The sequence below is a fragment of the Corvus kubaryi genome, unplaced genomic scaffold (genome assembly GCF_017639235.1).
Source record: "Corvus kubaryi isolate FWS band 111438036 unplaced genomic scaffold, C.kubaryi_AGA036_p1.0 37354, whole genome shotgun sequence".
NCBI lineage: Eukaryota > Metazoa > Chordata > Aves > Passeriformes > Corvidae > Corvus > Corvus kubaryi.
In genome coordinates, this window is record NW_024581116.1 from 12,420,971 (window position 1) to 12,446,004 (window position 25,034).

General features: G+C 41.2%; 2 protein-coding genes across 5 annotated transcripts in view; one reads left to right on the forward strand and one right to left on the reverse strand.

The window, feature by feature from the left end:
• The window catches only part of ROCK2 (Rho associated coiled-coil containing protein kinase 2), a 110,594-nt gene extending 98,537 nt beyond the window's left edge, over nucleotides 1-12,057 (forward strand). For 2 of the 3 annotated variants that reach the window (XM_042032995.1, XM_042032997.1), the window contains one exon: nucleotides 7-12,057. In XM_042032995.1, the coding sequence (XP_041888929.1) occupies nucleotides 7-10 (4 nt within the window). In that variant the 3' untranslated portion in view covers nucleotides 11-12,057. The remainder of the gene's footprint in view (nucleotides 1-6) is intronic. The other variant, XM_042032996.1, reaches the window with a different exon arrangement.
• SLC66A3 (solute carrier family 66 member 3) lies at nucleotides 10,230-20,409 on the reverse strand. Of its 2 annotated transcripts, none has more exons than XM_042033000.1 (7): nucleotides 19,718-20,409; nucleotides 17,483-17,565; nucleotides 16,975-17,044; nucleotides 16,295-16,352; nucleotides 15,001-15,121; nucleotides 13,867-13,908; nucleotides 10,230-11,427 (listed from the first exon to the last, which is right to left on the reverse strand). In XM_042033000.1, exons 1-7 carry the CDS (start codon nucleotides 19,858-19,860, stop codon nucleotides 11,423-11,425), a joined length of 522 nt encoding a protein of 173 aa, XP_041888934.1. In that variant the 5' UTR covers nucleotides 19,861-20,409; the 3' UTR covers nucleotides 10,230-11,422. The 2 variants fall into 2 exon arrangements, with proteins under 2 accessions (XP_041888934.1, XP_041888933.1); XM_042032999.1 differs by having other exon boundaries at nucleotides 10,230-12,003.
• Nucleotides 20,410-25,034: the final 4,625 nt, after the last annotated feature.

Here is a 25,034-nt window from a genome sequence, read left to right on the forward strand (position 1 = left end):
TTTCAGCTAACTGCTTTCCGTGAATGCGGACACAGTCAAGGTGATAATTTTCTTCCCATTACAGCAAGACTGAAACATATCCCAAAATATATTAAAAATATATATTTTCCTGACAGATTGTGCTATATATCAGAGGTTTACATTTTTGCTGCAATATAAATTACTAATCTCTGAGGGTTTTCCTGTATTCTCCCAAGTGACTGATCAATTGAGGAATGGTTGGTAATTAGTAAAAGGATATGTTAGGTAACCTTTTAAACTCCGTTCCACAAAGGCTTTCTTGGCAAGACACATACACTACATTTCATAAAAGGATCGAGAGGAATGAGTATTGAAATGGAAGAAACTGACTTTTCAGCTTTTGTAAAGATGCCACCAGCACGTCTGCAAGTAGAAGTGGAGGAAGATCCACCATAGTGATATAGACTGCATCTGTAAGAAGTGACCATTATACTGTGTATATATATTGTACTGTAATACTGCAAGAGGGTTTTAAAAATCTTTCCACTTTATTTTTTTATGCTTATTAATCAGATACCGTTACTTATTGCAGTTGCAACTATGCACTTGTATAAAGCCATAATGTTGAAGTTCATATCATTCATACTCGTCTATCAGAAGCTGCATGTCAGTGTTCAGCAGCTAGTATAGGTTTGAAGTATATACTAGTTTCAGCTACATCATCATGGGCAGTCCTGTTGTACCTGTCTAATTGCCTTAATTTAAATTTTTTTCAAGTTTTTTTTGCCCATTCTTTCTATTTAAGGAAAAAGAAAGTTTACCAGCTCTTAGGATGCAATTTTGCTTTGTGGCAGAAAAAATAGTGCACTATTTTTACACCTAGTAAGTATATCAGTGTCAGCCTATTTTGAATGTATATGACTGGTTTTAAGGGTGGAGAAGTGTTGGTTACAGAAACAGTGAGAGCATGGGATTTACCAGACCATTTGCTTGTACGTGTAACTGCTCATTCAGCCCTTTTTACAAACCTCAATACTAGTTATTGACTTATATTAACCCTCATTAAGTGCTATGAAACTTCATTTTGCCTTGTTTTTGCATACTCTCCTAGATGTGTTTTTTTGTTTTTTTGTTTTTTTTTTAATTTCTGGAAAATAAAAGGATCTGTGACTATTTTTACATTTCACAACACAATATCTGAGGACTGTCACAAACTTTAAGAAAAGTAAAACATACTGTAGATGTATTTTAATGTTTTAATATGGTTCTCTAGCACATAGCTGTAGGCATAGATAAATATTTCAGTAGTGTGTTTTGAGAACTGTTAGCTGGGAAGAAAGGGCCTCAGAGGCACTTAACCTGACTCTTTTTTTTTAACTTGGAGTTGTACAAAAAATATAATTTATGTGGGCTCATTCATGATGTGTTCCTAATTATCCCAGAAAATGCATGTTTTATACAACTACAGTATGCGTTGTTAAACATATTGACAGTAAAAAATGTAGTCTCCTATTTGGTCTCTTTATATATATATAAATATATATATATATTTAGAATATATATATATATAAAATATTGTGTGGGAGTGCAGTAATTTAAAATATGATCTAACACTTCAATGAAGGAGGACATTTCACTTTAAATTTTTGTTTGTTTGTTTTTGTTTTTAAAAGAGTGTTGAAATGTTTGGAAGGATAGGACCATGTTTTATTTAACACTATCATGAAAAGTGGACTTGGAAACACTGAAATACTGAAAATGAATAAATATATTTACATTTTGTAACCTTTACTACAGTTCAGCTTAACAAAGCAAGAATGTATTCAGTCTCCTGTTTATGCACTCACAAAGTAAAATGTTGTTTGTGAGTTCTTAAATTCAAAACTAAAACTTCCATATAATCTCTGTTAGGTATTATAACCCAGAGCACAGCAACAGTGGTTTTTCCCTGCTTGTTTTGATTTACAGAAGTACGGTATATTTTTAGATAATGCAGATTTGCATAGAGTACAACATTAAAAATGTATACAGTAAAACTGTTTCCATTCACTGAATGCATAAATATTTTATATATATATATATATATATAAAAAAATGTTACATTGTGGGAAGTTCTATCCTTTTCTGAGTTGGAGAATATTATATATATATATTTTTAAATAAACTATTTGAGTAAGGTAAAATAGTTCCTGAACTTGAGAAGCTGGTAATTAATTGAAATATTTAAATACAGAGATAGCTACTGCAGCAGATATGGGAAAGGCAAGGGCTGCTCCAAAGGCAGCCAAGCAAAGCTTGTGTGTGGAGGAAGCGCAGACTCCACGGGAGCTGTTTGGCAGCGCCTCCGCTGCCGGGGCTGGATCCTTTGCACTTTCTCTCCCTGGCTTGTCCTCATTTACTGTGAATCTGTGGGGCCCTGCTAAGCCTGACATTTAAGGAAATGTACTATATTACAGTATTTGCTAGCCACAGTTTATAAATTCTATGCTTGTACAAATGGTCATTAGCTGTACATGCAGCAGGCTCCACTGAGATGGTGTCATGGAGAAGTACAGGCTAAGGGGGAGCACTGGGGGTCCTGTGCTCTGACCTCTACCTCAGAGCAGAGCCAACTTAGTACAGGTTCCTCAAGGCCCGTGGTCTGAGGTGCACAAACCTCACTTTGTACCCAGGACACAAAAGGCAGAGCTGCTCTTCTGTTCTTCTCCCTTATCCTGCTGTGAAATGCAAACAACTCTTTAATGCTAGTTCCTGGAGATTGTGTTGTTTCCTTATTGTCCAGTGGTGACCTTTCAACATTTTTGAGAGGAGAGCATATTCATGAACGAATGAATATTTTTCTTGAAAGCCACTGATATTTTAATACTTTCTTTTTGTTACAGGGTTGTCCCAAGCAAACAGGACATTTTTATGGCCTGAATTACTTATCTATAGAAAATTCTCTCATTGCAACTCCTTTTGTCTCACAAGAATAAACAAGTAGCATAGCCAAGCTGCAGATTAATCTTCTGGAAAAATCAGGGGTCAAACTTGGAGCCAGAAGCTCAAGGCACTTGTAGGGAAGTTGCTCCTTAGTCCCCAGTCCAAGAGCTCACCAGCACAGGACAGGCAGACCGCATCAGAGTTACCTTGTCAGGTGTCAGAAAGACCTTTCTGCAATGAGATTTCCACTTCTGTCCTAGTTGTGTGCTGCAATTCCCTACCTCTTGTGGTTCCTGCCAAAGTGCAGCCCCTCCCAGCACTGTCAGCAGTCCAGCACCAGTCTGCTTCTAACTAGAGGAAGGCTCTGGTGGTTCATGTGCTTCTGAGCACAGCTGATGCTGTAACCAAAAACATGACATAGAATCACAGTACGATGTAGGACTTGAGAACATGCAAAAGGCTCAAGGATCTTGGCAGTGACAGGGGCCAAATTTAAAACATGACTGAAATTCCACTCCAAGTGTCTAAAGCTCCTACTGCCTCGTGAAAATACTGAACCTCCTAGATTTTGCAGGCCATCAGTGGCTCTCTGAAGGCACCAAGGCCAGGAAAGCTGGCACTGAAATTATGTGCTTTTTCTCTTTAGTTTCTTTTTAGTTTCTCATGTCAAGTGATCATTAGAAATTTGAGCATTTCTGTTTGTAATCTTACAATGTATTAGTTTCCCATCTAGTTTTGAGAGAATCATCCTTGGAGAGGATTATCTATTTTGGTCTCAAGTGCCTTTACCTGTCCTGTGCTTGTGAGGTTGTATTTGGGATGCTGCTATGTAAAGGGGGAACTTACATGAAAGCAAACTTCTTACCTGGATTGCTCCTAAAAACCCTTAATCACCTCCTTATTCTATTCTTGAGGCAGAAGAACGTAACAGTACAAGGTCCAGTTCAGTGAACTGGAGTATTTCAGTCTCCTCCACGTTCCTGGAGAGTTTGCCTTGACATTCATGTTAAAATAATCATAAATTTATTTTTTCATGTAATCATAGAATATATCAAGTTGGAAGAGACCTATAAGGAACATCGAGTCCAACTTCCCTGCTCTGTACATAAGTACCTAAAACTAAACCATATGGCTAAAAGCATCATGCAGACACTCCATGACCTCTGACAGGCTTGGTGCCTTTTCAGTGCATTACAGTTTTTTACGAGCGATCATCTCTGCACATAGTGCACTTTAAATTGAAAACATTATGTCTTATTTTTTAAGATGATCTTCTGAATCATTTAGGGTTCTATAAAAATCCCCAGGATCATAGGGTTTGCCTGCTGCTTTGAAGCATCCCTCATGAGGGTGGGAAGAAGTCTTCTGGATCTTCATAAAAGATGTTGGTGGAGTGGTTCAGAAACTACAATTTGTGTTCTTTGTTGGAGTTGCCAAAAAAGTGGACAGGTGTATATACTCAGACATTCTCATCTGAGAAGTAGGTCTACTGACTTGAGATGTATGTGGCAGAGAACAACACTCAAAACACATCCAGCCTAGTTCCCTCAGAAACTACTGCAATGAATGGAAAAGCTGTAACTGTAAAAACATAGCTCCAAGAAGTGAGGACGTAGAGAAAACAATTTATTGGCACAGGGATGCTAATTACCAGGTCTTATTCATGCAAATTGGGGTTTGGAATCTTTGCCACTTTGTAGGCATGAAGCATTGTTCTCTAAAGGTAAGAAAGCCACATTACTACTTGATATTGCAAGGGTGAAGCCTTGGATTTGACTGCAGCTGTGTCGTGGTTTGATGCTGGTTACGTGCCAGGCACCCACAAAAAAACCATCTACTTATTTTCCTCTGCTAGCTGAGCAGAGGAGGGGGAATTGAAAACTTCATGAGTTAAGGATTATTAAAAAAACCACTTTATGAAAAATTAGGTTCAAAACTTAAATAGTATAAAGAAGATTTATTAGTAACAGAAGTAAAAGTAAAAAGGGTAATGAGAACTAAAGCGAACTTTCAGACCACCTTTCTTTCCGCGTCCCTCCCTCTTTCCACCGTCCGCGCAAGGAAACAAAGCATGGGGGTTTTGGTCAGTATTTCACTTCTTAAAAATCTTTCCTCACCATGCTTCTTAAGGAAAGGAGTTTCTTCTGCTGTGCTGTGGGATCCTTCCCATGGGATATAGTTCTCTGCAAACTTTTCTAGTGTGGTTTTAACTTCCACAAGCAGCAGTCCTGCCTGAACCTGCTGCAACGTGAGTCCCTCCCATGGGCCAAGTAGTCTTCCCACAACTGCCTAGCGTGGGCTATTTTAGTTCATGGGGTTTAGTCTTTTAAGGATGAGCTGTTCTAGTTGGGAAGCGAAGGCTCTCTAACAGCAAGGGTCATCTCTCTCTGTCCAAGTTCCTCAGCTTTTCAGTGTCCACACGCTCCAGCGCGAGTAGTCTTCTTCACAGGCTGTGCATGGGTATCTGCATCCCCTCATGCACCTCATGAATTACAGGCAAACAGTTTGTTGTATTATAGTCCTCGCCACGGCTTGCAGGAGAATCTCAGCTCCGGTGCTTGGAGCACCTCCTCCCTCTCCTTTTTTTCACTGACCTTGGTGCTGCCATGTTGGTTTTCCTCATGTGTCCTCACTTTTCTTTTTTTTCTGACTTGGAAGATAGTTGGTGTCTGTAAGTTGCAGTTGAGAGGTTGATCTCGTTGGGGCTCCACATTGGGGAATTGCTCACCATGTCTCTCGCTGCTGGCCACGTGGTCCCTGCCAGCACCACATGGCCGGCCCCGGCTGCGTGGTCCTCATGGGCACTGCATGGGTGGCTCTGGCCTCGGGAGGGCCCCGGCTGCGTGGTCCCGGCCTCGGGAGGGCTCTGGCCACATGGCCCCACTGGGATGGGCCCCAGCAGCCGCCTCACCACCCCTCAGGAGAAGGAAAAAAAATAGCTTCCCATGCTTCTTCCTTTCTTAAATATGTCATCACAGAGGCATTACTAGTCTAATTGGGCTAGTAACCTGCCCATCGTCAGAGCCTTCAGCGATTGGCTCTGTGCCGAACATAGAAGTTTCAAGCAGCTTCTCTCCTGTCCCCACAAAAAACCAGGCTGTGTTAAACCAACACAAGCTGCTTTTGCTCCAATAATCTTGTAGAAGCTGCAGGATTAAAGTGATTTTTCAAAATGAAAGTCAACGAAATGAAAGGTAACGAAATTTCAGGTAACGAGTGTATGTAGTCCTGAAACCTTAAAGAAATCTGGAAAGACACATTGTCACCCTGAAAAGAAAGGGCAGAGAGTGCAGTAATTTCATGTCCCTGCAGCCCCTACCTGGTTGTTGGAGGAGCTGCATAGAAATGCTTTCACAGCCAAAACAGGTGCATGGGATGCTTGAGTTCTACCACCCCATATTGAGGTCTAGGCCTTCAGTGTTCAGAGATGTGACTCTGCTTCTATGCATAGTCTTATATTGTCCCTGTGGGCCTTATAGGTCATCCAGTTCTTGTCATTTGTCATTACTGTTTGGGGTGGTTTTTTGCCCAGGACACTCTTGCACCACTTGGTAAGCATGGCTATACAGCGATAAGTACATCAGGCTTGTGATACCACTGCCAGTCCTCTTTTCCTTTGGATCACCAACTGCTTAGACTTGAGGCACTGAATTGCCTCAGATATGTGCTACTTTTTATTAGCAAGTGGTCTGGTAGAAACGTTTTTGGAGTTACCTGAGGTATTAAATCCCACATTATTTTTAAGACTGAAGGAGCTGGGCACCCCACCATCTGAGCCCTGTTTCATATCTGCTCACCCTGCATTGTCTTTGACCTCAGAAGTTCCATTTTCCAGTAGGCTCTTGGAGCAGGTCTTGCAGCTGGGTGCAGGTCTGGCTGCAGCTTCAGGACTTGCATCTGCTTGGTGGATCCCATGGTCTCACATGTCTGCATGATGTTTTCCAGCATATTACAACCCCTGCTTCCTGGGGGCCACTGCGATTCGGTAGGATCTGTGTAGCCTTCAGTCCACTCTGGAGCCGTGGGAGGGAGGCTCCCCTGCATGCTCTGTATGCTGTTCTGAGCTACAGCAATGGGAGTTATATTACTGGAAGGTGGGCATTTGTGGAAACTTAAAAAAACCAACAAAGCTAAGAGAGAAAAATACCCTCGAGCTCAGAGGGTCCATGAGGACTGTAAGTTGTGCTGACAGTGCATTTCATGGAAAAAAAATTAAAATCTCACAAGATAAGTGACACTCTTGAAAGTCAGACCAGTCTGTATACAGGAATCTCTATACAATCAGCTGTTTGAAGGTGAAAGAATGTCTTCACAGTGATTAAGTGTTTAAAATATGCTTTACAGAAGCTCAATTTGTGCTTCGTTAGAGTCATGATCTACATGTCAGAGACAACACTGAGGCACAGGGTGTGTGTTCTTCCATTCATGATTTTCATATAGTATGAGTCTTGGTACTGCTGGCCAAAGCTGCCACATTGCAAAGCAGAAATCTTGTACATCCCAGAGCAGGCATATGCACAGATGACTTGCAGTTATAATAAGGTGGTAAGTAGAACTGATTTTCAGCATGGAGCCAATGTTACTACTCAGTTTGAATCAGAATCATCATTAGCTAACTTACCTTGTCACGTTTTAGGCTGGTGCAGGTTGCATCATTTACCAGGATACTTGACAGATGTGATACCACATCTGATAATGTGCAGAATTAGCTGTTTAGGCTTCTGACAATTTAAGACAGTTCTAAGATTGTTTAGGCTTCTGACAATTTAAGACAGTTCTAAGATTAAATAATGAAACAAAACAGGGTATGAACAAAATTGTGGCAATTATTTAAACTGTCCTTCAGGTATCCCCAGTTAAATTTCATCAAAACTATCATGTAAAAAGTCTCTTATTTTACCCCAGCCCAAAGATTGGATTTTTTTGCAATACAGAGGTGGTTGCCCCAAACCACTTCCAATGTAGAATGGAATAGCTGACACCTTTAACTTGAAAATGTCTGTATGTCCTTCTTGCCATTAGGCAGGAAACACCTCAGGTCATATCACCTCAGGTCTGTGAGGCTGGCAAGGTCTTGCAATTGGCTCCATCACAAGTGATAATCTGTCAGATTCTTACGGTGATGTTCACTGTGGCTCCCAGGCACCTGTTTGACCTCAACAGCTGTCATTGTTGAGAATTCTGAAGTGTCCTGGAGAACTCTGGCTCAAAATCAAGCAAATTAAATTCAGTACAAACCAAGAACTGTATAACATCCTATTTTAAGATCTTTTTTTTCAGCTTTCTCACCTTCCAAACTGAGACGTCCTTAGACCATTATTAGTGATGAAGGCAACATTTCATGTTCTGCTTCATACATAAATATGAATGTCAAATATGGAAGAATTTGGAATAGAGTGGAACAAACCAGGCTGAAGAAAATTTGAAGGGAAGTAATTACTATTTATCATCAGGGAAAATACAGGGCTGGGAAACTACCTCATATCAGTTATCTCCACATCTGTGGAGCTTTTCATTTCTAATAGTTCCTCATGTGGACTCAGCTGTTATTCCCGTTTTTTATTTTCCCCCTATTACATATGTCACTAAATGGATAATGATTGTTTGGTGGAGGAAGAGTAATTTTACCTCATTTAAAGAACTGAATGAAGGCGTTCTATAAGATTGGGACCAGATAGTTGTGAATTACTTTGTCCAGAGTCAAACTACACTAAAATCCATCTCTGGATCTGCAGCAGTTGGGGGGTGTCGCTGCCTCCCCACCACTCCTTTGTCTCCTGTTTCAGTAGATCAGATGAGCAGAGCCAGGATCGGGAGCAGCCACGTGTACAGTGTAAGGCAGCGACAGAAGCTCCTGAGCAGGCCAAGCAATAGCATCCCTTGCTGGATTTGAGCAGCACAAGGAAAGACATCTGTGTCCACTTCACACAGAATGCCCAGTGTTAGGGAGGCCCATAGAGTGGGGAGAGGATGGTTTTGCATTTGTGTTTAGTGTTCTGTTCACTGAGGACAGTCTAGAAAAAATAAACTAGACGTATCTTCTACTGTCCACATCCTCCCTGTCAGACCTGCAGCCTGCTGTCTCTGGACTCACATCCTCATTCTTTCGATAGTAAATCTCATGGTAAATGTTTTTCTCTCAAGCTGAAGTGAGCTTGTAGCTTACCTCTTGCCAAATCCAGTCACAGTTCATCATCTCCACTGCTGGAGTATTTGGGGTTATTCAGTGGACTGTACTGGAATTCAGATCTTGTCTTTTCACCAGCAAGGAAACTCAAAGTTTCTAAAAGCCCCGACAGGACCCACACTTTGTCAGCCAGGGCAGGACAGGCTGTGTTACCTCATGAGCGTGTTGTGAACTGGTGCCATTAGACACCGAGTGTGTAATTCCACACTTGTACAGCATCTGTGAATGGAGTTGTATTACTTCCAGCCCTGTGGGTAAGAGTTGCTTACTGGCTTACACCCACTGCCATAAATCCAAGATGCCTTCTCTGCCTGCTTTTGCCCAGCTGCAGCATTATGCAGCAAACACCCTCCTTGTGTCTGCCCCCCTACTGGTGAATGACAAGTTTAACAAGATTTATCCTGCCTATGTATTTGTCTAAAGCTGTTGCCTTTAATCCAGCCACTGAGAAGATTATTCTTTACCTACTGGAAAGCACAGGGTCTGCGCTTTCGTGGGGCTTGCCTGGAACTTGAGTGTGCATCTGTTTATGAAAGTGAAAGAAGTTACTCTCTGATCGGGGAAAAAGTGTGTAAAACTATTTACTGCTGCTTTCTGATTTGTTCCATATCTCTTGCAGATTGAATGAGAACTCATGGTCCAGCTTTCCAAGTCCACAAAATTACTTTACCTTAAGCTCATGAATTACCCAGCTTTGTTTGTTTTCCTCAATCTTTTTTCCCCCCTAGGTTTCTAAGGTGATTTATTCAAAATATGTTAAGTAACCTATTAAGAACTGTTCTTAAATGCATTTTCAGTATTTTATGATAGAAAAACAATTTGAGGTGCTGATTCTCAAACCAGAAATGGAGCAGCTTCACTTTGCTACAGCATCACTCAGGAGTATGAAAGATGTCAATGACAGAACAGGTTTGGACTCCATACAAATCTTTCCCTATCAAGAAAAAGCTTTAGTTAAAAAGCAAGTGTGGCTTTTTTCATTTTAAGATGCTGAAGCTCTTTAGCATTTGGCAGGTCAATATTCAACCTATGCTTCAAGTGTTAAGGTGAAAGCTGCCCATTTATGACCTGTAATGAATATTTAATTTTCTCTCCATATATGGAAACAGAATAAAAACTCAAATGCAATGAAAATTAACTGTAAGAATGACACTATCAATCTTGAAGAATCGCATTTATTAATATCACCTGGAAAATGTATCACATGCCACCTGCCACCATTTAGACCACTTGAGATACTTTACATAGCTTTAGTAAAATCAGAATGTTTACAATTAATCTTTCAACCAACATAGAAAGATTTATCCATTTTATTGGAGCAGTAAAAAATGCTCATCTTTGACTTGTTCTCAATAATGTGGGATACTTGAAATCAGTGCCCACAGACAACATCTCTTCCCAGCCCTTCCCACTAAAATTTAGAGTGCACGAAGCAGCTGTTTTCTGATGGTGAAGGCCCCACTCCAGTTGCTGCGTGTTCCCTGCCAGAAACATCTCCTTTTGCAGATCTCTTTGCTCCACAGCCGTCACACAATTTAGAATGTTTCAAAGAAAACCTGCTTCAAATGTAGTCAATGCAGTCCTCCCATAGTTTTCAAGGGTGTTGGGTTCAAGGGTGCCTTGGTTTTTAAATGCCAATCAACAGAATACTGTAAGAACTCTTTTGAAATGTATCTTTTAATTTTGGAGAATGTAATGAGAAATTAAGGCAAGCTATATGATTACTAATGTAACTTTTGGCTGTGAAGGCAGTACCTCCAAAACCAAAATCCCCTGTTAATAGTTGTCAAGAGTATCCTTTCCCCTTTTTTAGTGTAAGTACTACAAATGGATCAGAATTTCTGAAGTAAAAGTTTAAGTGAAATCTATGTTCTTCAACACACTTAGCACTGACAGGTTAAAAATTCATGAACCACAGAACAGTATCACCAAAACCTGACAGCTATGGGAGATGAGTCTGCTGAGATGCATCAAGGTGCACATGTCACTGTCAGTATGGATGGTGTCTGGGAACTCTGGGTATTGTTCCAGGAACTTTTGCTTGAACAACATTTTTAACTGTTGGTCACAGTTTCATTAATTCCCATACATTCTAGTCCCTGCGGTTCCCAAAACAGTATGTTCAGTGAATGAGAGCTCAGGTTGAAAAAGAAGAATTCATAGTTGAGTTTTTGCTCTTATCTGATAAAAAACTGGGTATACTGAAGAAAGTGACTATGGGTATCCTGTATCAGCTGTATAAATTGTACTATTTAAGTGTTGCATGTAAGTGCTACAATCCCAACTGGACTTGTGACTTAGTAAAAGACATTTAGAACCTTATTCTGGATTGGGCGTTGATTCAGATTTTCTTCATCCTAAAATACAGACAGTTAATGTTGAACTGAGTTGCTTGCAAGAAGACGACAAACATCTGTTGTGGTTTTTCAGTCTTGCAGCAGAAGGATGAGTCAGTATGTTGGTGAAAAATTGATCATGTATAATTGAAGAAAATTGCTTATATGTAACCAGAAAGTACTGAAGTGATACCAGAATATATATACATCTAATTATGAAATACCTTGTAGTAAAAAAATCCAGAGAAAATGTGGCATCAGTGAAACTTGTCTGAAATGACCAATAAAAATATGCTGCTTAAATTAAGTATCTTATCAGAATTATTTCTAAGAGAAAGTAAGCATGAATGTACTATACTGCAAGCCTGTAAGTGCTGTAAATAGCAAGTAAGTATGCTAAAGAGTAAATATTAGAGAAAGCTTCCTCAATCTTTGAGGAATTCTTAAATTCTTTAAGCTTAAGTATATTTTATTTCATGGTAATGATATGTGTGCTGATGAGTGTCTTCTAATCAGTCTTTTTAGTCTTGCTGTAGTGCAGGATTGTGGCTGTGACCCAAATATTGAGAATGAGCATGATTATGAAACGGATGAGAACTAAAAGGGAAAAAAAATATTGTAAGCATAAATAAAAAAAATCAACTGCTGTTACAACACTGGTTTGTAAACTTGCTGGTATACAGACAGGCTGGTTCACATTCTGAAACTCTTTTCAGCCAATTAGTTTCAATTACCATATTCAGGAACCCACACATTCTGAGCATGAATCCAAGAGGAAAGAGCAGTTAGCACTTGATCACTTTCAGCGATTGCTCAAATTTATACACTGCAGTACCTTTAATTCTTTTGTAACCAGAATAGTACAAGCATGACTAGCCTCGTATAAATTTATATTTACACCAAAAGTTAAATTCAGAGTCACAGCTCACGTCTTTTATAGCTGCACGTGTTGTTTATAATAAAGGAACTACTCTCTACTGCCATCTCTTAAGTTTAGACTTTGAGAAGACAGGAAATACTTGTATCTATTAGATTTTAGTGACAGAAAATCTGACAACTTACAAAAAAGCAGTTTTTCAGTACCTGGGTTAACTCAGCTTCTTTAAAAACCATAACAGCATAGTACCTCTGCCTGTGAGAAGGTATTTGAAGTGCAGGTATGTCTCATGTCCATTTGGTACGTGGCATGTTCACAGAAATGTACACAAAACTTTGTTTCAGAATTATGTGATATCTGACAGTTTCATAGGTGTGGATGTGTTCAGTGTTGCAACTGGAAACATTTTCCATTAGAGCAGCACAGCATCAATGTTTGCTGCTGGCCCTTCCATCTTCCAGAGTGGATGGTGCTGTATTTTAAACAGCAGCTTTACCCAGCGCCAGCTTTGCTTTCCTGGTGTTTCCTCCCTCCCCACAGGGACCTCTCCCTCCCCCTCACTGTAAATGTGCAGTTGTGGGTGACGTGGGCTCAGTACCTGATCCTGACTAAATCCCTGCCTGTGCATTTTGCCAAATTTTTGGTGACCCAGTTAACTGCACAGCCCCACGAACTCCTTACTTTGGCAAAGGAAAAGCAGCAAGCACTGGGGTGGAAATGTAGGCCTGAAATGGGACTTCCTTTTCCAGTGAAAGAGACATTTGAAATGCTTGTAAAGCTACAGCTTTACTGGGCTGCTTAAAAAGTACAAAATCCATTCAAATGATGCTTCTGATGAAATAGCAGTTTTGAACAAGAACAAGGAACCACCAGATAAAGTACAAAGGGATTTTGTTACTGTTCTTGCATCTACCAAGTCTTGATTTTGAACTATGTATTGAAAAATCTGTGACACTTCCTAGCTCTTGCAGTTTTCTCAGGATGGTAAGAAGCTGTTAAATAAATTTGCCTTATAATTTGCTGCAAATTATATATTTTAAGTCAGGTTTTTTGAGTCTTATCAGCCTACCATTTCATTTTTAGCCTGCCATAAACTTTCTGAATGTTGGACCTAAAACTATTCACATACTAAGCTGAACTTTAGTTTTCTAGAAGAATTCTTTCATTTACAAAGTTGTCAATAAGAAACAGAAATACTTATTATTTGAAAATCTCATTCAATTACTACAGATTTTTAAAGTAGCATTTTACTACATTTATTTATTAAAATAGTAAATATTTTAATGATTTATTCTGCTATTTTTAGAATTAATTTTGTAGTGCTTTTGCCTTTTGAGAAAAAAAAAAAAAAGACTTTTGGACCAGTTGTACCATGTGACAAGTGTAAGCAGTTTTTTGGTTTTATTTTTTTTCTTGATGTCTTTGCCTGATTTGTAATCCTGTTTAACTCCTGCCCTCACCATGCTAACCTACCACATTCATGGTTTGTTCTTCTGAGACCTTCTAGCTGTTTTACAAAACAACTAAAAACTACTGTGACAACTGTTCCCTTGGAAAGGCCGAGAATTCCACACTTCACTCACCTGCGAGATCATTCGTAGTCATTACAGTTGTAATAATCCTTGCTGTAAATTGAATGAATTCTGATTAGTGGAACACATTTGTACTTTAAAAAAAATTATGAAATACCTATTTTTCAACAGAGGATATTCTTGCATGAAAATATACACTGCACACATTCCCACTTTTAGTGCATCCACTCTTTACCACTCTGTAGCTTCAGAGATCAAGCTCTCAAACTGACCAACAATGTATTAAGGGTCTTTTTTAATGAGAAAATCACAGATACAATTAGAATTTTTATATCTATCACGCTAGATTGGATGTGGTCAGTTTACTGCTTTTCTTTCTGTTCAGCCCCCTCCTTCAGTACTACACCCACAGATGAGATAGCATGACTTAACCATTGTGAATGTTACATGTGCCTTCAGGCTTTGCAAATACATGGAATTCAGCTTCCCCTCTCACCATGAACCTAAATGTTAATTATTTCACACTTGTAGCAGACTAAAAGCACTTACAAAGTTTGCTGCCATTACTCAGAAAACATACCATACTGACTTTTTTTCATGTAGAAATAGATCCAGCATCACTGTGTTTTATAGTGAGAATATTTTAAGCAAGTTTTGTGAAGATGAGAAAGGCACTTCTGACAAACAGCTGTAGAACTGTTCATGCAGACCACTGGGGAATTGCCACAGGAACTCCACAAATGACTGTTCATAAATTCTCTGTCAATAAATCTAATTACAAGTAGCCATATTTAAAGGTATTTAGCATTAAGTGTGTATTTATTTGTAGACAGCTTTTCAAAAGTAGCATTGTCTGATTGTATACCTGAAATTTTAGCACCTTTTCATGCTGGATCATTAGTAACTTCATTAAATCATAGAACATGGAAATCTTTTCCTCATAAAGACAGCCTTTCATTTATTTCTACTCAGCTTCCCTTGGCCATATTCACACTTTAAGTCATTGTTTTTTATCATTGGTGTCAAAGATAAAACTTGTTTTCAAGAGACTGTGGTATCTGAGTCCCAGGAGTTGGCACTCAGGGAAACTAAGGCAAGATCCTTACCTACTATGATTGAGTAAAGACCTAAGAAAAGAGGCATTAGGAGAACTCAGTACTTCACACCAAGTTGTCTGTAGCTTACTTGCACAGGTGTATGCAGACATGCCCCAGGTCAGGGCGCTCGCTTGTCCAGAGTCTTTGGTCTGCCAGAGATGCTGCAGCTGAACAAGCTTACTGGCTGCACTGACAAATGTGCACAGATTCTGAAAAGCAGGTTAAAAAGAGAGAGAATCTCTACCTCTGCCACTGTATTATCTGAATAGGAGCAGCTTTTTCATTTAGAATTAAAAAGAATCAACACTTTTCCAGTATTTGGCAACTCAAGTGCTTCGGCTTAGTAAGAACAGTGAAGCAAAAACTGGAAGTTGCCAGAAACGAGGGACTCATTTATGAGGTACTGCCCAGCAAGAAGGTCAAAGAGCACAGTTGCTACTGTTGTTGGCAAATGCTTGATAGAGGCAAATACAACAAGAAGCAAAGAAACAAAAAAGCTTCTCAACCTGCTCCATAAAAATGTTTATAGCAGTCAGCTAAAATGAGACTGACCTAGTCTAAACAGCAAGTTGATTCAGACCATCTGTTACCATTATGTCTGGCAAACCAAACCATAATGGAATGAGAACGCTGACAAGAATGTGTGGAAAATTAGTCCAGTTGGAGGGAAAAAATAGTAACAGGAATGCACTATTCACTCTGTCACCCTTTTAAAGGGGATTTTGCAAAGGCAGCAGGTAGAGAGGACTCCAAACACGCCTTTGTGCCATGCCTGGATTTCTGCTGCAAGTAAGGATCAGCGTAAGGCTTAGAAGCTTTTTTCCCCATTTGTATCATCTTTGGCACTAGCAGATCCAGTTCATCTCAACTGCATTTTTACTCTCTCCTGCTAAGAAAAGACCATCTTTAACCTATGTAGGCACTATCAAATTATACTTTTCTTGCAAAATTGTATGACTAAAGGAGAAAAAATAAATACTTCACAATCCCTGTTTCAAATGCTTTGACTCATGCTTTATTCTCTTCCTCTTGTGTTAAAGGTTTATTGGTTGGGATTATGACATTAGGACTAAAGTGGTAATAGAATTTCAACATTTTAAGTATTTGCTAGTTTTAATTAAGACACCACCAAGTAACAACTTGTCTCAGAACATACCTTTCCCCCCTCCCCCCCCAGTCGCTCTTTCCAGTGTTGTTCTCCAGCTACTCACAGAAGAACCACCTGTATCTGAGAACTGGTTGGTTATTCTGAAAGCTAACCTAAATGATGAATTCTTCCAAGGACATATATATGTATATGAGAGAGTCCACTAATAAGGACTTCCAGAAAAAAAAAAAATTTCGTATGAAGATCTAATTTCAAATAATCATGCAGCACTTACCATGGCCAGGTCTATTATCCACTTCTGCAGTGTTAGCATGTACCAGCCCACCCAAAATCTTTTATTACGTTAAGTTTCATAGCACTGAAAATTATAGGATACAAAGTTCTCAAAACTGCCTGAGCAGTAAGATTTTTTTAAACATCTGGAAAAAATCTTACTGGAACTTTTTAACAGACTATACAATCCAGATAAAACATATTAAGAACTCGTTGAAACATTAAGTGTTCTATTTTGCACACTGTCTTTGGTCAAATAGTGTCTGGAGTTTCTCAAAACCTGCTCCAAAGCAAAGACTTGAGATTTAAACCCAAGTCCTATTAAAAAAAACACCAAACACTGCTATCTTCATTGTAGTAAGTACAACCTGCATGGGTAGGAATCAAAGAAAAAAAATCTGTCGTTTCTACTCTGCATCCCTGTAGAAAAGATGTAAAATTAGGAATTGAGTTTACTCTTTATCAGTTGGGAGCCTTCTAAAGCAGAGCAACATATAAAGCTTACTTCCTGTAGAGATTTTGCTGTGATCCCAGAAATCAGCCCATGAATGTGGAATACATGTTGAGGGGTGCCTGAGAATGATTTTCAGTAGTCGCACACAAGAAATGATGACATAGCTGCTATGCAAAGAACTACCAAACAAGCCACATAAACCAAACCTCCCAGATTTCAAAGGATACACAACTGCATAGAACAAAGCTCGTTTTGCTTTTCCACTGAAATGCATAATGCAGAAAAGGAGAATGACATCTGCAATAAACAAAAGATGGCTCATCACATAAGGGACTGAAGGGACCCAAACACAATCCTAGACAGTTCCACTGGGCACGAGGTCAGTGGAAACTCCTTTACAGCTTTTGTCTCTCAAATGTGACTGATGACCAAAATGCAAGCTCCAAAATGAAGCTTTTCTCAGAGTCTGGAGTGTTTAATATGTTTCTCTCCCATGTCGAGGCACCGGATAAAGGATGAGTTTACAGTGCAATTCTGTGTAATAATTAGGTCCTTCTCCTCTACCTGACTATCTCTTTTAATGAAATTTATAAGAATTCAGTTTTATGTGAGATGTTCATTCCCTCTTCCCCCCAACTCCAGCGTCACTGCAGTGGAGCACTGTACCTACATGCAGAGCCTTGGAGTGCTGAATGAGCCCCATTTTGTTTCCAAAACAGGGCTTGCAAAAATTACCTTGTGCAATGATGATGGGATACTCCAGGTACGTCTCCAGGGGGTAACCATAATAGATCTGGTACCTCAGAAACACAAGGAAGCTGAACAGAGAGATACAAAACAATGTGACTGCACAGAGGGACACAAAAATGCCTTCACAACTTTTATACTGTTTTGGTGGTGCCGAAAGGCTCCATGTAAGTGTAGCCCTTGCTGTCAAACTGATCAAACAACTGATCAAACACAGAGCAAGCCTGATCATTCTGTATTCTACTTCTGTTACCCTCAGATAGAAGAGAGCTGCCCACACTTCTTGTCGAGGTCTGTATGTCACAGTCTGTAAGGCATAATTTTATTAATTATAACTGATGCGAAAGAAATAAAGGCTTCCAGACCTAGGAGATACCTTCTCTCTGCAAGAGCCTTGGCACCTCTAGGATAACTCTGATTTCTTTATTTATGTCTGTAGTTCAATTTATACATTAAGCAAGTTTTACAGGGGTAGAAAATGTCTTCCAAGCTGTCTAGACTATACTGCTATGAGATTGCCCCGTGTAGCTCTACTGGTCAGACTGAGAGTCTGTTTCCAAGTACACCAAACAATGGCAATTTTCCTTCCTGACATTCCACAATATAGTACCTAAAAGGAACTGAACTTTTATTATGTTTTCTGTACTTCCAACCCCCCTGCAAGTCCATGGGGGTAGATAGAAAATTCAAAGCTGTATAGAAAACAGAAAAGACTCTTAGGGCAGTTTTACGTAAGAAAAAAATTATGGTTTCTGGTGTAGAAAAATGGCAAAAGGAACTGCCTGCCTTGTAAGAAACTGGCTTTTACAGTATTCAGAATTTAAATATCTGAACTTCCTAGAAGTGCTATTTGATATAGAGTCAAATTAGACTCCTGGCCATCAGCACCATGTTTCTGTGTCACTCCTCTCCTGGTCATCCATGTTGATTTCACAGAACCAGCCCAGCTTGTACTGTTAGTCACACTGCTCACACTGCTCCCTGCAACTGGATTCAAAGTCTTTAAAGGTAGAAGGATAAATAGTCTACTAAATATACAAACAGTCACAATAAATGTTTCAAAGTAGATCAGAACCTGCAGTGGTGTGGGCACCGTGGTTCTCACACAGGTGCTGAGGAGACATTTCCAGTTTCTCCAATGCTCATCTCGAACATTACTTACAAAGCCTTTTTAATGCATACCAATGCACACGAATGATAAAGTGCTGCCACCGCTTTTTGTCTGGGGCTGTGGGCTCAGTTTTCTCTGCTGGAACTCCAATTTGCTTAATTTACTCTGAGGTGTGTTAAGGGTAAACAGCAACAACAGGGGTTCAGTGCTGTAGGGAGAGGCGGGCGGGGAGCGGCCGCAGCGGAGGCTGAGGGGATTCTGCACAGGTCCACTGGAGAGGTGTCTGTACACCTGAGCTGCGGCCCTGCCAGGACACACGGCACAGGCACCTTCAGAAACACCACGCCGGTTCTGTGAGGGGATTTTTCTGAATAAAACCCCCTTTCCTAGCTTGGTGCAGGGAGCTGGCAGCCATCCGGCTGGATGTTCTGCCCACCTCCATCCCTCACTTCGGACAACGCAGGGCTCTTCAAGGTATTTTCTCTCACTTGTACCCACGCCTGACCGTGCACACACGGAGTTTATTTATTTCTCGTTTCAAACAATCCTCTTTAAGCAAGATTTAATAAGCCTAGCCCATTTAAGCTTATTACAGGCTCACAAGTCCTTGGAGTTTGACACGGCTTGTAATTTTCTTAAGGAATTATTTAAGTCTTACTGATTCGGGCGAGGGAAGCCTGTCTGACGAGTACAACTACCTGCACAACAGGGCACACGAGCCACGGAATGACCTAAACACGCGGCTTACACCCTCTGCAGCTGCTATATCCACCGACATGGGTGGCCCGGGATTGTTTCGGGCAAGTTAAAAAAGCCGAGTTTCCCTTTAAACGGCAACGCGGAATTACTGAAACAGGAAGTTCCTGCCCGAAAGGCTCTGTGGGTTCAGCTGGCGGGGCTGGTCCTGAGCTCCAGGGTGGGCGATGTGACACCGAGGGAGCGGGGTCTGCTCGCCGCCCTTCAGCTTACCCTGACGCCTGACCTGAGCCGCGGACGAAGGAATTAATCCCTGGCTGCCGCAGCAGCCCCAGAGTCCCGCACCCCCGGCCGAGGGGACCCGCGGCTACAGCGGCCGGTCCCGCCGCAGTCCCCGTGTGCCCCCGCCACCTTACCCGGCCAGCTCCAGGAGGAGGCTGCCCACGCTGAGTCCCCACGCCGAGCCCGCCTGCAACACCGCCACCAGCTGCGGCAGCTTGATCACGGCACAGACGGCCCAGGTTGTCAAGTTCACCAGGTCCAGCAGCCCCGGCGCCATCCCGCTGCGGCGGCCCGGGACGGGAAACCCACGGAGCGGCGGGCGGGGTGTGGGGGAGCCCGCCCGGAACGGTGGCGCCGGGGCGGCCCTCACGGAGCGCTCGGGGCACCCGCACTGCCCGGGGCACGGGGAGGGGAGGGCCGGGCCCGGCGGGGCATCCGCGGCCCCGTCGGGAGGGGAAGTGCCACGGTCACCCCTGGCCCGTGGGACCGAATACCGCGGTGACCGGGGGGACACTCGGGCCGGCTCCGGGCCGCTGGTTGAGGCCTCTCCGCATGTGACTCCCTCGGTGACCGGTCCGAGAAACGCTCTGCTCCGGGTTCAGAGTGTTGGTCCTGGAATGATTCTGTTAGCCTAAACATCCCCAGAGCAGGGATGATGTGATGCTCTGCCGGCCATGGGCCGTGTTCACCCCGGAGCAGTGCAGGTCAGCTCCGGCTTTGGAGCTGCAGGCTGGAGCTCAGTTTTCTCCCCCAAAGTGGAGTCCCGAGTGCTCCAGCGCCCCTCGTTTTCAGGCCACTCTCTCTGGATGGCTGTGGAACGAATTCCTGCAGCAGGGATTGCACGGGTCTGACAGCAGCACTTTATTTTTACAGGAAAAATGTGCAGCAAAATTAAAAGTTGCTAAATGCTGGGTTTGTCAGATGATAGCGAAGTTGGCTGAAATAAACTTTCTAACACAATTTGAAGTCTTAGAAAGCAGGCATTCTTTATTTGTGCAGGACACAGTGGATCTTTATTTATTCTGTGTGTGGAGCGAGACTTTACAACAGGGTTTTTATTCATTAAAACTATACATATTCATTAAAACGTGTTTCTTATTTAATATATAAATCTCATTTTTCTAGAACTAATTTGCATGCATCCACCTCTTACTGGAAGTTTATGGTGCTGGAGGTTTATTAAGAGGGGTCTCTGGTGGTTGTGTTCACGGAATGCTTCGATATTAAAAGTGACTTTTCCTTGAGCTTTTCTTTGTGTATGCACTGTTGTTTCTTGTTATATGATTTCCTAAAAAATCACTGTAGGCCTCCTTATCCATTGGTTCCAGTTACATTTATCATCCTGTGTGCATACCTTTACATTCTTTTATCTTTTTTTTGCTAGTTAGTCTTTCAGCAATTTCAGGGGAGCTGAAAATTTTTATTCTTTAGGTTATTTATCACAGGTTATTGGAGATGGAGCAGCTTCTCCAGAGCATACACCTACCCACCATACACAGTTATACACAAAAATAGTAAAGCTTTTGTACTTCTCAGCTTGTCAGAACTAAATAAAGGTTATCCAAGGAGTACACATTTGTACTGATTACACATGGACAGAATCTTGACTCTTTTGTGCCTACATATGGCCAGGACTGCTCAGACTATCAAATCCACACCATTAATTCAGAGTTTTACCTAGAACATAATTGCTTTAACATGAGAGGTCATTCGCAGGCATAGCATTTCTTCTTTTTCATTTTAATTTTAACAACAGTTGTATTTCACTATGACCAATAGTTCTTAAAATGGCTTAAAGCAGGTATATTACATTAATTCCACAAACCCTTAGTGGTATTTTAAAACAGCATTACTAATTCTTAATTTGTAAATCGTGTTGGCCTTTGTGTAATTCAGTCATAAAATGAAGCAGGTATGTAGAAATACATAAAATCCCCAAACTCAGAAGTAAATAGCCCCCCAATACAAAATTCTAATGTAGAAACTTTGTTTCTGTTAATACAATTCAAAATAATCAAGATTTTCGAAGACCATAAGCTAAAAGAAACAAAGAAAAATTGAGTTCACTTTAAATAATAACTGTTCCAAGATTTTCTTGATAAACTGAGTTCTTGACATTGTGGGAGCATTATGTACTTGAAAATGAGTTGAAAAAATATACAAGATGAAGTTACCTCGTTTAAAGTTAGGTCTGAGGTGTAGATGTGTCTGTCATTTCAGATAATCTGAGAATAATAGAGAAATACCTAAGGTCGAAGTTGCATATCTGCACTACTGTGTGGATGCTGATCCAAAAAACCTATAAAATTGTCAGCATTGTATACTGCCTTCTACCTTTCTAGAGTAATCAAGAAGCTGAGCTGACTTCAAACTATTGAGCATGTCTGTGACCCCATTTTATTCAACTGATTTTATATTTAAGATGACATTAAGTATTTAGCTTTAGTCAGCATTTTACCTTTTTAAAGAATACATCTTGCTTTGCATTGCAAGCAGTCAGATAAACAGAATGATTCACCATCCTTCCCCTGCCCTGTCTGCGTAATGGTCCCGCGCTGCATCTGTTCACTGCCCACGTGAGCCGCAGCTTAGGGAAGGAACAGACGTCAGTACTGGGCAGCCTTGTCCAAGGTTATGACAAAAAAATTTAACCTGTGAGCAATATAAGAAATTCTTCCTAGTCTAAATGTTTAGAGTATTTAGTTCTACGTCAAATTTCAGATTTGGTAAGTTGCAGCAGAATGCAGAACCACTTCAAATTACAGTTAGGGAATGAATTCGTAGCATTCGAGTCTCCAGTGCAGATTGACAGTTCTGCAGCAGATGGGCAGTGGTTTAGCACTGGTGCACCTCAAACGGGAATGCGCATGTTGATTCCTATTGAAAATAACACAGAGAAGGAAAATAATCTTCCTGTAGTAACCAAGGACAAAAAGCCAAACCAGATTTTTTCCCCATAATGATGCTGGCTTATCACAGTTGAGTTTTTGAACAGAATAATGCCTTAAATTTTGTGGGTTTGCAAGGAATGCAGAGAGTGCTCTTTTGCTGGTTATTTCCACAGCCTGCCATGCTAACAGGGAATAGTTAATTTTATAGAAAATTTTTGGTTTAAGCTCTAGGTTAAAATAAAGGAGATTCCACAGCTGAGGAACCTGTGTGGATGGGGACAATCCCTGGGAGATGTGTGGAGGAAGGCTGCGGGTGGACAGAGTTGGCCAAGGACAACAGGTTGCAGGAGGCTCGGTTGTTTGCCCAGGGAGTGCGAACACGGTGTGTCAACACATAGAGCCTGGGAAAGAAACCAGAGGAATTGGACATACCAGCACAGTTGCAGCACTGTGACCTCTTTGGGATCACAGGGACAGTATGGCACAGCACATTATGAGTGGGAGGATTCAAGCTTTTTTGGAAAAGCAGACAGGGAAATGAGTGGAAGTTGTGTTCTACACAAAAGTTTCTCTTTGCCTGGAGCTTTCCCATGCTTGTTGGAATAAGCACTGAGCCAGCTGAGAGCTGAGGGGTCAAAACTGGTGGGGAGACTGGCATGGGGAACACTTGGAAGCACCTGCTGTAAATTGTCTGATGAGGAAGAGGAAGCAGATGAAGCTTTAAAAAACAAGAAGGAACTCAAAATTGTAGGCACAGGCTGCTTTGGAATACAAAATTGCTCTGCTATCCGGAGGAGCACCCAGTGGGGTAAAAGCAGCCCAACCAATTTTTGTGGGGCATCAAGAACATTCTTTTTTGATGCAGATGCTGTATTTGTTACTCAAAAACAAAGAAGGGAGGTAGAAAAAATAGGCAATGTGCAGGTAAAGGGCAGCCTTGGCATCAGTGTCTCCAGGACCTTGGAATTAAGACCCCAAGAGAAGTAAGGAAGACAAATAGTGGAATAAAGATTCTGGGCTTCAGAAGAACAGAATTTGTCTAGTTCAGGAATTGGTTTGTCAGGACGTCTCAGGAATGTGCCATGGGGGCAATGGAGGCTACGAGTGTGCGTTGAAACTCGAAGAGAACATGCTCACAGAACAAAAACTGTCTCGTCTGGTGAGTTGGAACTCAAGCAGGCGGAGGAACCGCTTGGCTGATCCAGCAGTGCTTCTCTGAACTCAAACACCAAGAAGGGACGGCTGGGAAGATGGAAACAGGTATGAGCTACTGAGGCATGAGGGAATGGAGTTGAACACTGAACTCTGGAACAGTGGCCCAGAGAGGCTCTGGCATCTCTATGGAGATTTTCACAACTGAGCAGGACAAGGTCCTGAGCAACCTGGCGTAATGTCAGCGTTGGCCTTGCTTTGAGCAGGGGCTTGGTCTAGAGGCCTCCAGAGGTCCCTTTGGGCCACTTGGCTGTGATTTCATGTACTTTAGTCCTTAGGCAAGCTGCGTATTTGAGGCCCCATTCTGCCACTAGAGACATCAAGATAAAGACAAGGTAAAAATGATCAAGACTTTAAAACAAAATTAAAGAAGGATGGCTATGATTTTAGGTGCTCTTTGCATTTGGTTGTCTTTGCTGAACACCTGTAGTGCCCAAGGACTGTGAGCTTTACTGATGAGTAGTAGACTGATGCAAAGTTGTCACAAAAACTCACCATGAGGAGGAGGTTATCTCTATACTGAGGCTCCTTGGTGGCATAGTGACACTGCTTTAACTCTTATTTGAAGATCCTTCTCTTACTAAAGAAGTCCAACGGATCCCTGTGTGCTTCGTGTTTGAGTTTACGTTGTACAAATGTGCACGACATGAGTATAAAAGAAACAGTGGAGGTTGCATGTAGTTTGTTGGTTCTCTCTGCGGTATGTTGTATATATTTGTGGCAACTGAAAACATGACCTTATTTATATGAGGTTTACTTGATGTTAGGCTGAACAGAAGCATAACAAATTGAATGAAAGTACTGTAAGCAAAAAACACCCCAAACCCTCTTGACTCAGTGTTTTGTCTGTGAAATGTTTTTTTGAGTTAACAGAAGGCCTTAAGGGCATTCTGGGTAATGGCATATTATCTAAAATAATATTGCTATCTAAAAAGTAGTACTGAAAGAGCCTAGAATGCCAAACACAGATTTTTAAAACCTAACCCAAAAGCCTAACAAAGCTGAGGATCTGTGAGGAGCATAAGAGAAGGAAAATATACTAACTAGTATCCCTTTTAGAAAATCTACGTCAAGCTTTTAGCTCAGAGAGGAGGTTGAGCTGCAGCTTTTGGATCTGGAACTGGTGTTGTTCTAGATCCATACTTACATCTGACTTACCCAAATAAGAGGCTCCAGCAAGAGTTGAGAGTGCAAGTACATGAGGGCAGCAGCCCTTGCTAAGGTCATGGTGTATGATGCCTCCTGCACTCTTGCTAAATGTCTTAAGAGTCTCCCAGAGTGTGCAAATGGATCTGCCAGCACTGAGGAGCAACCACAGTTACAATCATGCTTATTCCAGCACAGAAGA

What these genes read in the sequence shown, in the direction of transcription:
- SLC66A3 (XM_042032999.1), bottom strand. Translation starts at nt 19,860, where the DNA reads ATGGCGCCGGGGCTGCTGGACCTGGTGAACTTGACAACCTGGGCCGTC. An exon ending in CTCCTCCTGGAGCTGGCCGG is followed by an intron (nt 17,566 to 19,717) that starts GTAAGGTGGCGG and finishes CTCTCTGTTCAG; the next exon opens with CTTCCTTGTGTTTCTGAGGT. An exon ending in GTCTGCATACACCTGTGCAA is followed by an intron (nt 13,909 to 15,000) that starts GTAAGCTACAGA and finishes TTCAATTTACAG; the next exon opens with CAAGGATTATTACAACTGTA.